Genomic DNA, 14,641 nt, shown 5'->3' on the forward strand with positions numbered 1-14,641 from the left:
GCTGTTAACTGGGCTGCCATATATCTGTACAGTTATTCTCTAGGTGTTGCTTAGTTAGCTGGAGAGAAGAGAAAAATATTCAGGAATTCTGAACTGAATTCACCCTGAAACTTAAAATAATGTGTTAAGAAGTAGCTCAGCATTCTACGATTAAAACAAGAGCTCATTTCAGAGACCAGGCACTTACCCACAATAAACCAGCTTTCAGATGCTTAGATGCTCCTTGGAAAACACTGCGTTACCAAGAACTACTAATGAGCCCTTGTGTGACCAACAGGGCCTGGCTAAGGTGCAGACAGGCTTGCTTCCTGGGTTTCCCTGAAGCAGGCGAGAAAGCATCCTAAACACTTCAGGGCACCTGGGTGGCTCAGTTGGTTAAGTGTCTGCGTTTGGCTTAGGTTATGATCTCAGGGTCCTGGGACTGAGCCCCCACTCAGCAGGGAGCCTGCTTCTCCCTCTCCTCCCAGCTTGTGCTCTATCTCTAACAAATACATAAAATCTTAAAAAAAAAAAAAAGTATTCCTTTAAGACTGAAGAAAGGGAAGAACTTTCTTCTCTGGAAATAATTAACATGAACTTATCAATTACCATACCTAAAACGGGCTGTATAAATTTACGCGACCTTAATTCTCAAGTTACCTATGAAAAGTGAAATAGCTACAGTGATATTGCAGAACAGTGCATAGGCTAAAAATACGGTATATTTTATTGTCTGAATGTTTCCCCCTTTCAACAAGCTTCTAATTGTCTTTTAATGCCTGTACCATATTCCATTAAATGGATACACTATCATTTAATTTGGCATATTTCAGATTACTTGGATATCTCATTTCCTTAGATTTACTGGGTCAAAGGGTCAACTATAGGGCCTGTGACATGTTTCTATTTTCTTTTCCAGAATGTTCACACTGATTTATAATCCTCCAGCAACTTCTTGTACAACAATTTGACTGCAATTTTGAACCATATTCAAAGTTATTATTAAAAAATAATAAATAGGGGGCACCTAGCTGGCTCAGTCAGAGAGCATGCAACTCTTGATCTCGGGGTTGTGAGTTCAAGGTCCGCATTGGGCATAGAGATTACTTACATCAAAATCTGTAAAATAATAAAAATAAGCTTGGAATAAAATTATTATTAAAATATAATTATTTAATTAACTTATTTTTTATAAAAATTATTTTTAAAAGCAAAGTGCTCATTTAAGATGTAGCTTAGGGGGTGCCTGGGTGGCTCAGTCAGTTAAGCGTCGACCTTCGGCTCAGGTCATGATCCCAGAGTCCTGGGATTGAGCCCCGCATCAGGCTCCCTGCTCAGTGGAGAGCCTGCTTCTCCCTTTCCCTCTGTCTGCCGCTCTGCCTACTTGTGATCTCTGTCTGTCAAATAAATAAATAAAATCTTTAAAAGATGAAGCTTAGGAATCCCTTTATTTATTCTTTTTAAAGATTTTATTTATTTATTTGACAGACAGAGATCACAAGTAGGCAGAGAGGCAGGCAGAGAGAGAGGGAGAAGCAGGCTCCCCACTGTGCAGAGAGCCTGATGTGGGGCTCGATCCCAGGACCCTGAGATCATGACCTGAGCCGAAGGCAGAGGCTTAACCACTGAGACACCCAGGCACTCCACAGGAATCCCTGTATTTATATTCCTTTTATTGTTGGGAAGAACATATATAAAAATTATCCCTATCTGCTTCATGTGTGTATGATATTCAAGTAAGCAAAGGTCTATTACAGTTGACTCAGAGCTAAATAAGACATGTTGCTGTGCTCCCATCCCCTTAGAGGAACCCTGAAGTTAAGTTCTACTTCTTTATAGAATTCTCCTGCTCAGAACCATTCTCTGCTTTTTACTGTCATCAAATGAACATAAAGAACCAGTCTTGACAAAATGTTATGACATCTGAGATTTGCTCCAAAATATGCGAAGTGGGGAAACAGACGAAATAGAACAGACTATGATTTGATCACTGAGAACCGGGGAAGCTGGGCAAGTAGAACTCTTCTACTTCTGCACCTGTTAAAATGACAGATTGGGTTGGTTCTCTTTACATATTTGTGTTATACTTTCTTAGTTAAATGATGCAGATCAAAGGTTTTGATTCCAAAGGCTTCCTGCACTAGCCACCAGGCAGTGGGAAAGACCAGAGCTGTCCGGACAGTCCTTATTCCGGACACATATCAGCAGGACGCCCAGCACCCTACTGGCACTTAAACACTGGCTGACTGACCAGCATGTTAATCACCCGGTCTACTCAGTTAGGTTAACAGACTGTAAGAAGCAAGCTTTCCTTATAAGAAAACATTGCATTTTATAAGCACCAATGTTCTACTTTTAAATAATACGAACATGGGTGCCTGAGTGGCTCAGTGGGTTAAGCCTCTGCCTTCGGCTCAGGTCATGATCTCAGGGTCCTGGGATTGAGCCCCGCATCAGGCTCTCTGCTCAGTGGGGAGCCTGCTTCCTCCTCTCTTTCTCTGCCTGCCTCTCTGCCTACTTGTGATCTCTCTCCCTCTGTCAAATAAATAAAATCTTTTTAAAATAAATAAATAAATAATACAAAGGAAAACAAATGCCTAAATAGTGGTTAATTTCCAGTACTTTTTACGACGTGGCACTGAATCTTGGTAGACATGCATCTCAGTCCCCACCTTGCTGCTACAGGAGTTACCGGGAAGCAAGGCTGGAAGGTGGAAGGATGCAAGAGCGCCGCTCTCCCGCCCCCGGACAAGGGATTTCAGATACTTGAGTGCACAGACAGCCCCGCTGTACTCCCTGCTCCCGCTGATGGGGAGCCGGTGTGGTCAAACAGGGTTCCCGTGTTACTGGTTGGGCCGCTCTGTGCAATACCACAACTGTAGAGCCTCCAAGCCCTGACCCGGCACATCCTGACCTTCCCTGAGGGGGTTGGGGGGAGCGGGAATGTCTGTCCCAGATCTGTAACCCCCTTCCCATGACAACTGCAGAGAAAATGCGGCTAGGGTTCCCTAGAAACACCTCTTTGGGAGGACACAGCACATGGCTCTGCCTCTATCTTGTTTTACTGATTGAAAATTCTAATCAGACTACAGAACAAGGAGTAAACCTGGGGTTCAAATACGTGCCCGCCCACACCAAAAGCGGTGCTATGATTCTAAAGCAACTTTACGACTTGCAAGCAGCTCAAGGGCTTAACAGGATGCTGTGAACGGAAGGGCGACCCACCCATGGGGGCTGGGAAGGTCGTTCTCCTGAAAACACTTCAACTTCATTAAAATACCCCCAACTCAGGCTCTATAAGTCTCTGCGAATCCAGGAAAGTAGGACACTGTTCTATTTATTTTCAGGTATATTCCGCTTAAAGATCTCTTATGTTGGGCATAAACGTCTCAAAACCCAAAGACTCTGACTGAAGACAGCTCTGTTTCAGTTCACTCGAGGTGGATCAGGAGAGGCCACACCTGGAACCACAGAAAGCCTGAGGACAGGACTAGGGCTCCTCCCTCTCAGCCTCTGCCATCTTTCTTCAGAACTCGGCCATCAGCGGGCTAACCCATCACCCTGCCTCCAGGGCCCCTGACGACACTAACAGCTTTCACCACGCTGTTCCCATCCCATCCCTTAAGACAGCTAGGTGTGGGGCGCCTGGGTGGCTCAGTGGTTAAAGCCTCTGCCTTCGGCTCAGGTCATGATCCCAGGGTCCTGGGATCGAGCCTCACATCGGGCTCTCTGCTCAGCGGGGAGCCTGCCTCCTCCTCCTCCTGCCTCTCTGCCTACTTGTGATCTGTCTGTCAAATGAATAAAAATCTTAAAAAAAAAAAAAAAAAAGACAGCTAGGTGTTCCGTCCAAGAAGCCTTCTCCAACAACCTCTTCATCTCCTCTCCCATCAGGGCCATCCATCCAGCGTGCCTCGCTGTACAAACGACCCCCTCGGAAATCTGTGCGCAGCCCTATCCCTGCTCTTAGCACGAGCTCTGCCACGTGTCCTAACTATGTGTCTGTCCTCCCAAGTTGGAAAAGGTCCCTGGAAGCAAAAGAATGTCTCAGTCATCTTTCTAGCATCGGTATTCGCACCGTGCCGGGCACGCAACAGGAGCATAAGAAAATGCGTACCTGAGCGAATAAAGCCAAGCCACTGTGCTCCCTGACTTCCCAACAACATCTTCCCAAACCATGGCCCCGTCTCTGCTGACGGGCTCTGCTGACCTGCTCCCGGCCCGAGTGCGATCACTCGTACTCCGGCACGGCGCGCTGGCAAGCACAGGAAACCACGAGTCCTCCCAAGCACCCAGCCACCTCTGCTTAGCAGTGGTGGGCGAATGCAGACGGGGCCTGCTATTTTGGTAAGGATAACTATGAAAACAAGAGAGACAAAAATGCAGGGCACATTCCAAAGTAAAAACTCCTTTGCTACGAAGACAATCTGGTGGAGAGGGTAACTGAAGGGGGGGAGACACAGGAGTTGGGAAGACGACTGCACACTTCTAACAAAAGCTCTGACTTGGGTCGCTCCCCTCTTGGAAATCCTCGGTATAGAAAAGTTTCATTCTGTGGGGTGCCCGGGTGGCTCAGTGGGTTAAAGCCTCTGCCTTCGGCTCAGGTCATGATCCCAGGGTCCTGGGATCAAACCCCGCATCGGGGTCTCTGCTCTGTGGAGAGCCTGCTTCCTCCTCTCTCTCTGCCTGCCTCTCTGCCTACTTGTGATCTCTGTCTGTCAAATAAATAAATAAAATCTTTAAAAAAAAAAAAAAAAAAAGAAACGTTTCATTCTAGACAGATGTTTTCTCCCCCTTTGGGAGCAGATTTCTAACGCTTCAGTGAAAGCCAACGGGGAAACATGACGGACTGCTACTAATAGTCACTTTATAGCTAACTGACCCGCAACAGCCTTCTACAGAGCGCAGGATACCTATCAGAAGAAAGCGGCTGCGTGAATCCAGGCTTGCGCGTATCCAAGGGACTTACTGGAAGCAAATCTGAAACGAAGGTTTTCCTTCTGACTTTCCTTTTGTGCGGGATCTCTTCCATTTCATCATCTTCCATCAGAGCATCACGGCTGGCACTCTCCAGCACGTCTTCCGTCTCTGCAGCGGCTTCTAACCTCTGCTTTTCAGCCTCCTGCATTCGAATTACCGTCTCACCAGCGTCCAGGTCCAGAACGTCAGACAAGACCTTCAGTATGGCATTTATGATTTCTGCCTGACTCTTGGATGGAATAATGTCCTTTAGGTTCCAAATGGTACCTGGGGGGAAAATGCATGTAAGGACAAAGGACTCGCCTGTGAAAGCTCTTATTAAATACAGTCTCCACAAGATTGGTTCTTTTAAGCTCAGGTGTAATTAAAAAAAAAAAAAAAAAAAAAAAAACCTCAAACCCTCTGCCTGTGTTTTTTTGTGAAATGTAAAAAAAAAAACTTTGCACAGAGGCAGCAGCAGCTCCCTACAGTCCAGCATGATCCTCTCTCTTCCTTGGCACATGATGCCTCTCTTGGACACACCGCACAGCAACAGATCCAGAGAACACCGATCAAGTTTCACTTGAAATGACAAATGAAGCTGCCTCGCTCTTTTTCATCTTAGCCTGAGCTGCCCTCCTAGGCAGCTTCTTCTATTCCAAGAGAGGAATGAAATGCACTAAAATTCCAAGGTCTCATCGACAAACCAGACAGCAGGTTCTTGGTTTTTTGCTTATCAGAAAAGAACGGGGAGGCGGGGGCGCCTGGGTGGCTCAGTGTGTTAAGCCTCTGCCTTTGGCTCAGGTCATGATCCCAGGGTCCTGGGATCGAGCCCCACATTGGGCTCTCTGCTCAGCGGGCAGTCTGCTTCCCCCTCTCTCTCTGCCTGCCTCTCTGCCTACTTGTGCTCTCTGTCAAATGAACGAATAAAAATCTTTAATAAAAAAACACAAAAAAACAGAAGCTACCATTAAGAAGGCAGACAGACTAACTGAAAAAAAAAAAAACACCCTGGAAAATAATAATAATAATAACATATATACAATATATAATATATAATAATAATACATAATAAATAATAAATAAATAAAATCAATTAAAATAAAATAAAATGAATAATAAAATAATATTAATTAATTAATTAATTAGTAATAATATAATAATAAACAAGTCACTGCTCAAATCAAAATACATCCTGGATATGGACCCAAAAGATTTGAAAGCAGGGACTCAAACAGATACGTTGCCCACCCATATTCACAGCAGTATTATTCAACAGCCACCAGCCCAAGTGCCCAATTCCTGATGAACGGTTAAATAAAATATATACATATAGTGGAATGTTATTCAGCCTTAAAAAGGGAGGAAATTCTGACACACACTACAACATGGAAGAACTCTGAGGACATTATATCAAATGAATTAGTCATAGTTGGTACAGCATACAACTCTTGATCTCAAGGTTATGAATTCTAGCCCCACACTGGGTGCAGAGCTTACTTTAAAAAAAAAAAAAGATTAAAAAAATAAAATAAATGAAATTAGCCAGTCACAGAAAGAAAAACACTGCATAATTCCACTTCTATGAGGCACCTAAAAATTCAGATTCATAGAGATAGAAAGTAGGATGATGGCTGCTGGGGGTGGGAGGGCGGGAAAATAGGAAGTTGTTCAATGTATACGGAGTTTCACTTTTGCAAAAAGAGTCCTGGAGACTGGCTGCACAACAGTGAATGTGCACTCAACAATGGTCAAGATGGTAAAGTCTATGTTACATATATTTCACTACTTTAAAAAACAACACCTCTCGGGCGCCTGGGTGGCTCAGTGGGTTAAAGCCTCTGCCTTCAGCTCGGGTCATGGTCCCAGGGTCCTGGGATCGAGGCCCACATTGGGCTCTCTGCTCCGCAGGGAGCCTGCTTCCTCCTCTCTCTCTGACTGCCTCTCTGCCTACTTGAGATCTCTCTGTCAAATAAATAAATAATTTTAAAAAATCTTTAAAAAAAACAAAAAAACAAAAAACAGCACCTCTCAGGATAAAATTACCGCTGCAAGGGCAAGACAAAGATACATACAGAAGATATATAAACTACCCACTCCTCAACAGACCGCCAGATTATTTCTTATCTCTACACTTAGAAATCCCAAGGGAAAAGGAGCTGGGAATACAGAATTTATAGAAAAGTGAGTGGTCATGTCCTAGATGCCCACAGACTATCTCTGAACTCCCTGGTTCATAACAGGAGAAGAGCCTGACAATAGCACTTCATACAAAGACGTAGCTTGTTAAATTGAGGAGAACCTAAGGCTCCGCAACTATCATAACCTCTTTCATTTATTTATTTATTTATTTGACAGAGAGAGTCACAGCAGGAGAGGAACACAAGCAGTGGGAGTGAGAGATGGAGAAGCAGACTTCCCGCTGAGCAGGAAGCCCAATACAGGGCTGGATCCCCGGACCCTGGGATCATGACCTGAGCCAAAGGCAGACACTTTTTTTTTTTTTTTAAAGATTTTACTTATTTATTTGACAGACAGAGATCACAAGTAGGCAGAGAGGCAGGTGGGGGCGGGGGGGAAGCAGGGTCCCTGCTGAGCAGAGAGCCCGATGCGGGGCTCGATCCCAGGACTCTGGGATCATGACCTGAGCCGAAGGCAGAGGCTTTAACCCACTGAGCCACCCAAGTGCCCCCAAAGGCAGACACTTAACAACTGAGCCAGCCAGGCACCCCATTACTTTTTTTTTTTTTAAGATTTTATTTATTTATTTGACAGAAAGAGACATCACAAGTAGGCAGAGAGGCAGGCAGAGAGGGGGAAGCAGGCTCCCTGCCCAACAGAGAGCCCGATGAAGGGCTCGATCTCAGGACCCTGAGATCATGACCTGAGCCAAAGGCAGATGGTTAACCCACTGAGCCACCCAGGTGCCCCCCATAACCGCTTGAATTAAGGATCGCCACTTAAGTATTACGATTTTCAGAACAGACATAAATAAGCACAGGAGGTCACTATGTGGTGAAAATGAACGAATGACTGAATTCTGGCTTCCATCTCGACCCATTACAAATGACTAATGAAGCACATTGTCGCCTATGGCTAAATTTTACCTGCCACCAATGTCTTTAATAGAATGTACTCCATGGAACTGACAGGAGAAAGCATTGCTGACTCCAATATGTGCAATCCTGGGGCACTGAAAGATTTCAGCAGCTCTGGGTTATCTTCAGTCACTGTCTGCAAACAATATGCTAGAAAGATAAAAATTAAGTATTAAAACACAAACGAATTCTGCTAGGATAATTTACACCAATCTAACTCATCAGAAAACATTTGCATCTTTTTTTAATTTCGTATTTAAATTCAATTTAGTTAACATATACTGTATTATCAGTTTTAGCAGTAAAATTCAGTGATTCAGCAGTTGCGTACAATATACCCAACCCAGTGCTTATTCCATCAAGTGCCCCCCTCAACGTCCATCACCCAATTACCCCATCCTCCCACCCGCCTCCCCTCCAGCAAACCCTCAGTTTGTTCCCCCGAATAAACAGTCTCTAATGGCGTGCTTCCCTCTTTTTTTTTTTTCTTATTTTCTATTTCCTTCTCTTCTTCTATGTTCATCCTTTTTGTTTCTTTAAATTTCACATGTAAATGAAATCATATGGTATTGGTCTTCTTCTGACTGACTTATTTCACTTAGCATTATCCTCTCCAGTTCCATCTGACATCGGCATCTTTATAACTTCTTCAGACACAGAGAGCTTTAGTAAAGTAAGCATACTTCAAGGATGGTAGGTGCAAATGGGGCTTCTCAAATGGTCAGTGCAATGAAAGATTTTTTTTCCTCTTCTTTTTAATTCTTAATTCCTTACAAAATACACTTTTACAAAATACAATTTAAAAGGCTCTTAAATATTTTGACAATGTAGGGGCGCCTGGGTGGCTCAGTAGGTTAAAGCCTCTGCCTTCAGCTCAGGTCATAATCCCAGGGTCCTGGGATCGAGCCCCGCATCGGGCTCTCTGCTCCGCGGAGAGCCTGCTTCCCCCTCTACTGCCTACTTGTAATCTCTGTCTGTCAAATAAATTTTTAAAAATCTTTAAAAAAATATGTTGACTATGTAGAATTATTATGAACATTTATTAAGATTTTTCCTCAATTTCTGTACGTATCAGGGACCAGTAGCAAACAGCCTGCAGGAGAGAGATCACTTTTAGCAGTCCTGTTATTGAGAGCAAGCCCTGGGCTTGGGAATATTCTGGCTTCCTTTAAATTCAGCATGACCTTGGGGCACCTGGGTGGCTCAGTGGGTTAAAGCCTCTGCCTTTGACTCAGGTCATGATCCCAGGGTCCTGGGATCGAGCCCCACATCGGGCTCTCTGCTCGGAAGGGAGCCTGCTTCCCACCTCTCTCTCTGCCTGCCTCTCTGCCTACTTGTGATCTCTGTCTGTCAAATAAATAAAAATCTTTAAAAAAAATGAGTAAATTAAGAGATGGCTATCATATTATAAGACATCTGACCCCTTTAGTGCTTAACTCTTCCCTTGTGTTAAACAAGACAATGGATTACAAATAGCAAATCAGAAATAATTAAATGAAAGTATCAGAACAGCTGGGATTGCCTGACAGGTTTGACAGAAGAACCTCTGAAGCACAAAAGAGAAAGCAAACCCAAATGTGTTTTTCTTAGTGCATTCCAAACAAATCCATTTCTTTCCAGGTCTCAAAATTTCATAGTTGATCATGCCCATCAAAATTAGTCAAAATATATACTACTGCTGGGATCTAGTTTGGTTCCCCAAATACATTTGTATACAAATCTACATATACACATATATCCAAATATAATTTTTTTTCATTAAGAGACTAATTAAATTCACTTTAGCAAAAAGCCAAGAGAAACTGTGGTTGCTACCATAAAGTCAATACAAGATCAAAGAAAGCCATGTTAATACACAGGATGGAACCTCAGAAGTTCACTTTATTGTATGTAAACCCTGCTTGATTTTCAAACGAAAGTAATTTGACATTTGTTTAAAAAATCATGAATGTAGGGGCGCTTGGGTGGCTCAGTGGGTTAAAGCCTCTGCCTTCAGCTCAGGTTATGATATCAGGGTCTTGGGATCAAGCCCCATATCAGGCTGCCTGCTTCCTCCTCTCTCTCTCTCTCTCTGCCTGCCTCTCTGCCTACTTGTGATCTCTGTCTGTCAAATAAATTAAAAAAAAAAAAAATCTTTAAAAAAATTAAAAAATAAAAAAAATCATGAATCTAGCTAAATGCAGAAGGAAAACATTATTATACAATGCAAAATTACTTTATTCTGATCCTTTTTTTATAGTTTATTAGAGAACAAAAATTAAAAATAACTAAATCTACAAGACGAAAGATACAAAAATAGAAGTGAAGTTTTTCTTTTAAAAGCTGTTAACTAACTTTTTTTTTTTTTTTAAGATTTTATTTATTTATTTGTCAGAAAGAGAGAGAGAGAAAGCACACAAGCAGGCAAAGAGGCAGGCAGGGGCAGAGAGAGAGGCAGGCTCCCTGCTGAGCAAGGAGCCCAATGCGGGACTCGATCCCAGGACCCTGGGATCATGACCTGAGCCAAAGGCAGCGGCTTAACCCACTGAGCCACCCAGGCGTCCCTAAAAGCTGTTAACTAACTTTTGTGAATTTCCCTAATTGTGAGGAAAAGCTGTCCTCTGAGATTAAAAGCCACCTGCCAATTTCCAAGTTCAACTGTTTTTAAAATCCACATTTAGGGGTGCCTGGGTGGCTCAGTGGGTTAAAGCCTCTGCCTTCGGCTCGGGTCATGATCTCAGGGTCCTGGGATCGAGCCCCATGTCGGGCTGGCTCTCTGCTCTGCGGGGAGCCTGCTTCCTCCTCTCTCTCTGCCTGCTTCTCTGCCTACTTGTGATTTCTGTCTGTCAAATAAATAAATAAATTCTTTAAAAAATAATAATAATAAAATAAAATAAAATCCACATTTACTCATAAATCACCCTTCTGCCAAAGATTCCATTTTGAGAAACTGATTTTTTAATTTTCCCCAGTAGTATTTATTTCACTGTTTTTTTCTATTCTCTTTAAAGTATCCATTAGAGCCAAGAGAAGCATCAGGAAGGGGAATACATTTAATCCGTGCCAGGAGAAATGCACAGTTAAATAGAAGGACAGCTTGATGCCTGGTCATTATAATGGGTAGAAAAGAAATGCTTTTCATCAATTATTTCTCCACTCCCCAGAGTTCAGTTGGGCCACCCACCCTCGTCTGTCTCTCCAAACAGACAAGAACTCCCCACTATGGCTCTCTAACCACACAGAGAGAACATAAGGGAGTCAAGACAGCTGAAGCTGCTGGGCTCTGCTCTCCCTTTCCCACAGAAAGGAAGCAAGCCTTACATGAAATTTCAATCACTTATTTTCCTCTCTCAAAAAAAGCACAGGGGGCGCCTGGGTGGCTCAGTGGGTTAATCCTCTGCCTTCAGCTCAGGTCATGATCCCAGGGTCCTGGGATCGAGCCCCGCATCGGGCTCTCTGCTCAGCATGGAGCCTGCTTCCTCCTCTCTCTCTGCCTGCCTACTTGTGATCTCTCTGTCAAATAAATAAATAAAATCTTAAAAAAAAAAAAAAAAGCACAGGTTATCAGTTTTCTGCTGGGAGTATGAGATAGTGGTACCAGACATTTAAATAAGTCTAGATTCCAATTAACTTGGGCTCAGAGGCTTGGTAGTTGTGGGTTACTGTTTCTCAGCAAAGGGGAGATAAAAGCTTCAAGAATTAATAAAGTGTTCTAAGAATGGTAATATACTAGAAACCACACCTGCTCACATAATTACCTTTCTCCCTTTCAGAGTGAAGAGCAGGAAAATTGTATGAGTAAGTAAAGTATTAATCACAGATTTCAAGAGATTCAGAACAAATACAACTGAGTTACACATTTATATATAAAATGAGAAAAAAAATTACTCCTATAGAGGAAACATGCTATATTGGAATAAATCAGGCCACACATACTTAATAAATCATCACTTTTTCTTCACTTACCTACTGAAATAGCCAGGTCAACATTGGTGGGAAATCTACTTAAAAACTTTAATACAATCTCCAAACACCCTTCTTTGTTGAATATAGATACTGCTCTACTACTGCATTCACTAAATTGAAGGGGGAAAAAAAAAGTTTTACTATTCACATTTTAACATTAAGAAATCAACCACAGCAATTCATGAAAAGATAAATTAGGCTTTATTAAAAAAACTCCAAGAATTGAAGTCAAACACCCCCCATTTTTACAGATGAAGAAACTAATGCCCATTTTTATTTACGGTACATAAACAAAACTGACTATCTGTATTTTTATTTCTATCACAGTAGGACACTGTAGCCAATCTCTTTACCTGCATGCCAGTTTCCTTATCTGAGGCTGGAGCTGGGAGAGAACTTAGAAATAATTTACTTCTATTCCTCATCTTATACATAAGAACACGTAGGCCCCAAAAGGTGAAGTGATCTATCCAAAGATTGCACACTTTGGGGCACCTGGGTGGCTCAGTGGGTTAGAGCCTCTGCCCTCGGCTCAGGTCATGATCCCAGGGTCCTGGGATCGAGCCCCGAATTGGGCTCTCTGCTCAGCAGGGAGCCTGCTTCCTCCTCTCTCTCTGCCTGCCTCTCTGTCTACTTGTGATCTCTGTCTGTCAAATAAATAAATAAAATATTTTTTAAATAAATAAATAACAAAGATTGCACATTTTGTTAGTGGTGGTTCCTTGGGTCCAGCCTATTATTCCTTCCAGTACATAATATAAGTTAAAGTAAGGATAAAAGGCCTCTATACTTATACAAAAGGCACTAATTTCAAAGAAAACAAAACTAATTTATTTCCTCTAGACTGCTATTATAATTTCAACAAGCAGAATCTGCAGTCGACAAAAGAGAAATTACATGATACATTTGAACGTATGCTACCTTTAAAAAAAAAAGGTCAGAATTAATGTTAAGAATGTTCTTAATAAACATACACACTAAATACAGGGTAAACAGAGCTGATTTCAACAATCTGATCCCTGTTTCCAGAGAAGAGTACTCCTCCAGCTTATCACACACAGGCAATAAATGAGAGTGGACCAGAGTATTAAACAGAGTTGACTCAATTATGAAACTCAATGCTGTTATCTAAAGATAAACTATTTTCTGCCCTGCCTGCCTGCCTATCTACCTATCCAGTTACCACGACACCACTATGAGCCTGCCCACAAGAGTCAGGTATAGTAAAGTCAGGTATAACCAGCAAGATAAGGCATACATGTGTTAAAGTAATTGCAGATGTGTACATGTGTATGCAACTTAAATATATACAACTTAAAACACGAAGTATAAAACAGAAATGGGAAGAGCTAGGACAACTGGAAATGATATAGATAGGGCTCACAGGCATTCAGGAAAGAGAGTACAGACAGTACTTTTTCAGGTCCTTTCCAAAGAAAGGAAGGAGGGCTAATGCTCCCACGAAGCACTGACAGCAGCGATTCACACCAAGGAAAACAGAGACTGCAGTTTAACAGAAAATCCCTGAGCCGTGTTTGCAAAGGAGGCTGTGTTTGCAAAGATTCTTACCATATATTCCACAGCACATTCATGGCCTCATTGGCTATGTTCTCAATAGAATTTCTGTTCTGATCTTTTTTTTCTTGTGGAGACATCTCATTTGAATCCAGGCCAGCGCTACACTGTAACCAAATATCATGATTAGTACCCTGGTTCAAAAGAATAATTAAACAAAAAGGCTAATGATAGTGAAGAATAGCAAAAACTAAACATCAGAAATTATAGTGCTTAACAAGCTCATCAAATTGTCATAAGCAGTACCCTTCCCACAATCCTGCTCCCTTCTGGCAAGAAATACAGGCAAGGAAGATCACAAGTCATTGTACAAACTGGATACAAAGCACTTAACATTTTAAAATATAAAATCAATACAAAGTATTTCATCTCATGCAGTAAAGAGAGTAAATCAGGCACAGAAAGGTAACACGCAATAAGCCCACTGTCCATACAGTGCCTTCTATGTGCAAGGCACCAGTCTAAGCGCTGTCCATTAAGTCACTGAATCCTGACCACACACCAGTGAAGCAGATCAGCTACTACAAAGAGGAAACTGAGCTACTGGGAGATTGCTGAAGCTGTAGTTAGTACCCGGCAGAGCTGGGATTCAGACCCAGGTATGCTGGCTGCAAAGCTGGTGCCCAGTACCACTGTGGTCCTGCCCCCTCTAGCATAATACAGGGCTTGCTCTAAAGCAGGGCTTCTTGATCCCAGCACCACTGGCACTTTGGACTGGCTGATTCTTTGTTGTGGGGGCTGACATGTGCATTGCAGGATGTGTAGCAGCACTATGGTCCTCTACCCACTGCACACCAGTAGCAACACCTACCCTCAAATCAAAAACGTCTCCAGACCCTGCCCAATGTCCCCTGTGGGGCAAATCACCACCAGTTCAGAACCAACACTCTAAACAGAGTAAAACTGATGCCACTCAACAAAATTGGATATTCTTTATAAAGACCTAACTAAAAATTATCCATCAAGGGGCCCCTGGGTGGCTCAGTTGGTTGGACATCTGCCTTAGGCTCAGGTCAGACCTGGGATTGAGTCCCACATTGGGTTCACTGCTCAGCAGGAAGCCTGCTTCTCCCTCTTCTTCTGCCACT

General features: G+C 42.7%; 1 protein-coding gene across 6 annotated transcripts in view; it reads right to left on the reverse strand.

Moving 5' to 3' along the window:
• The window catches only part of HEATR3 (HEAT repeat containing 3), a 72,620-nt gene that overhangs the window by 54,374 nt on the left and 3,605 nt on the right, over positions 1-14,641 (reverse strand). For 5 of the 6 annotated variants that reach the window (XR_004382278.1, XM_032854529.1, XM_032854530.1 and 2 more), the window contains exons 4-7: positions 13,548-13,660; positions 11,979-12,088; positions 8,043-8,183; positions 4,946-5,223 (exon numbers count right to left, since the gene is read on the reverse strand). Coding sequence is in view for 5 of the 6 variants with exons in the window: in XM_032854529.1 (XP_032710420.1) it covers positions 4,946-5,223; positions 8,043-8,183; positions 11,979-12,088; positions 13,548-13,660 (642 nt within the window). In the remaining variant the exon portion in view is untranslated. The remainder of the gene's footprint in view (positions 1-4,945; positions 5,224-8,042; positions 8,184-11,978; positions 12,089-13,547; positions 13,661-14,641) is intronic. The other variant, XM_032854533.1, reaches the window with a different exon arrangement.

Source organism: Lontra canadensis, unplaced genomic scaffold, assembly GCF_010015895.1.
Source record: "Lontra canadensis isolate GAN:19392208 unplaced genomic scaffold, GSC_riverotter_1.0 scaffold8, whole genome shotgun sequence".
In the NCBI taxonomy this organism is placed as follows: domain Eukaryota; kingdom Metazoa; phylum Chordata; class Mammalia; order Carnivora; family Mustelidae; genus Lontra; species Lontra canadensis.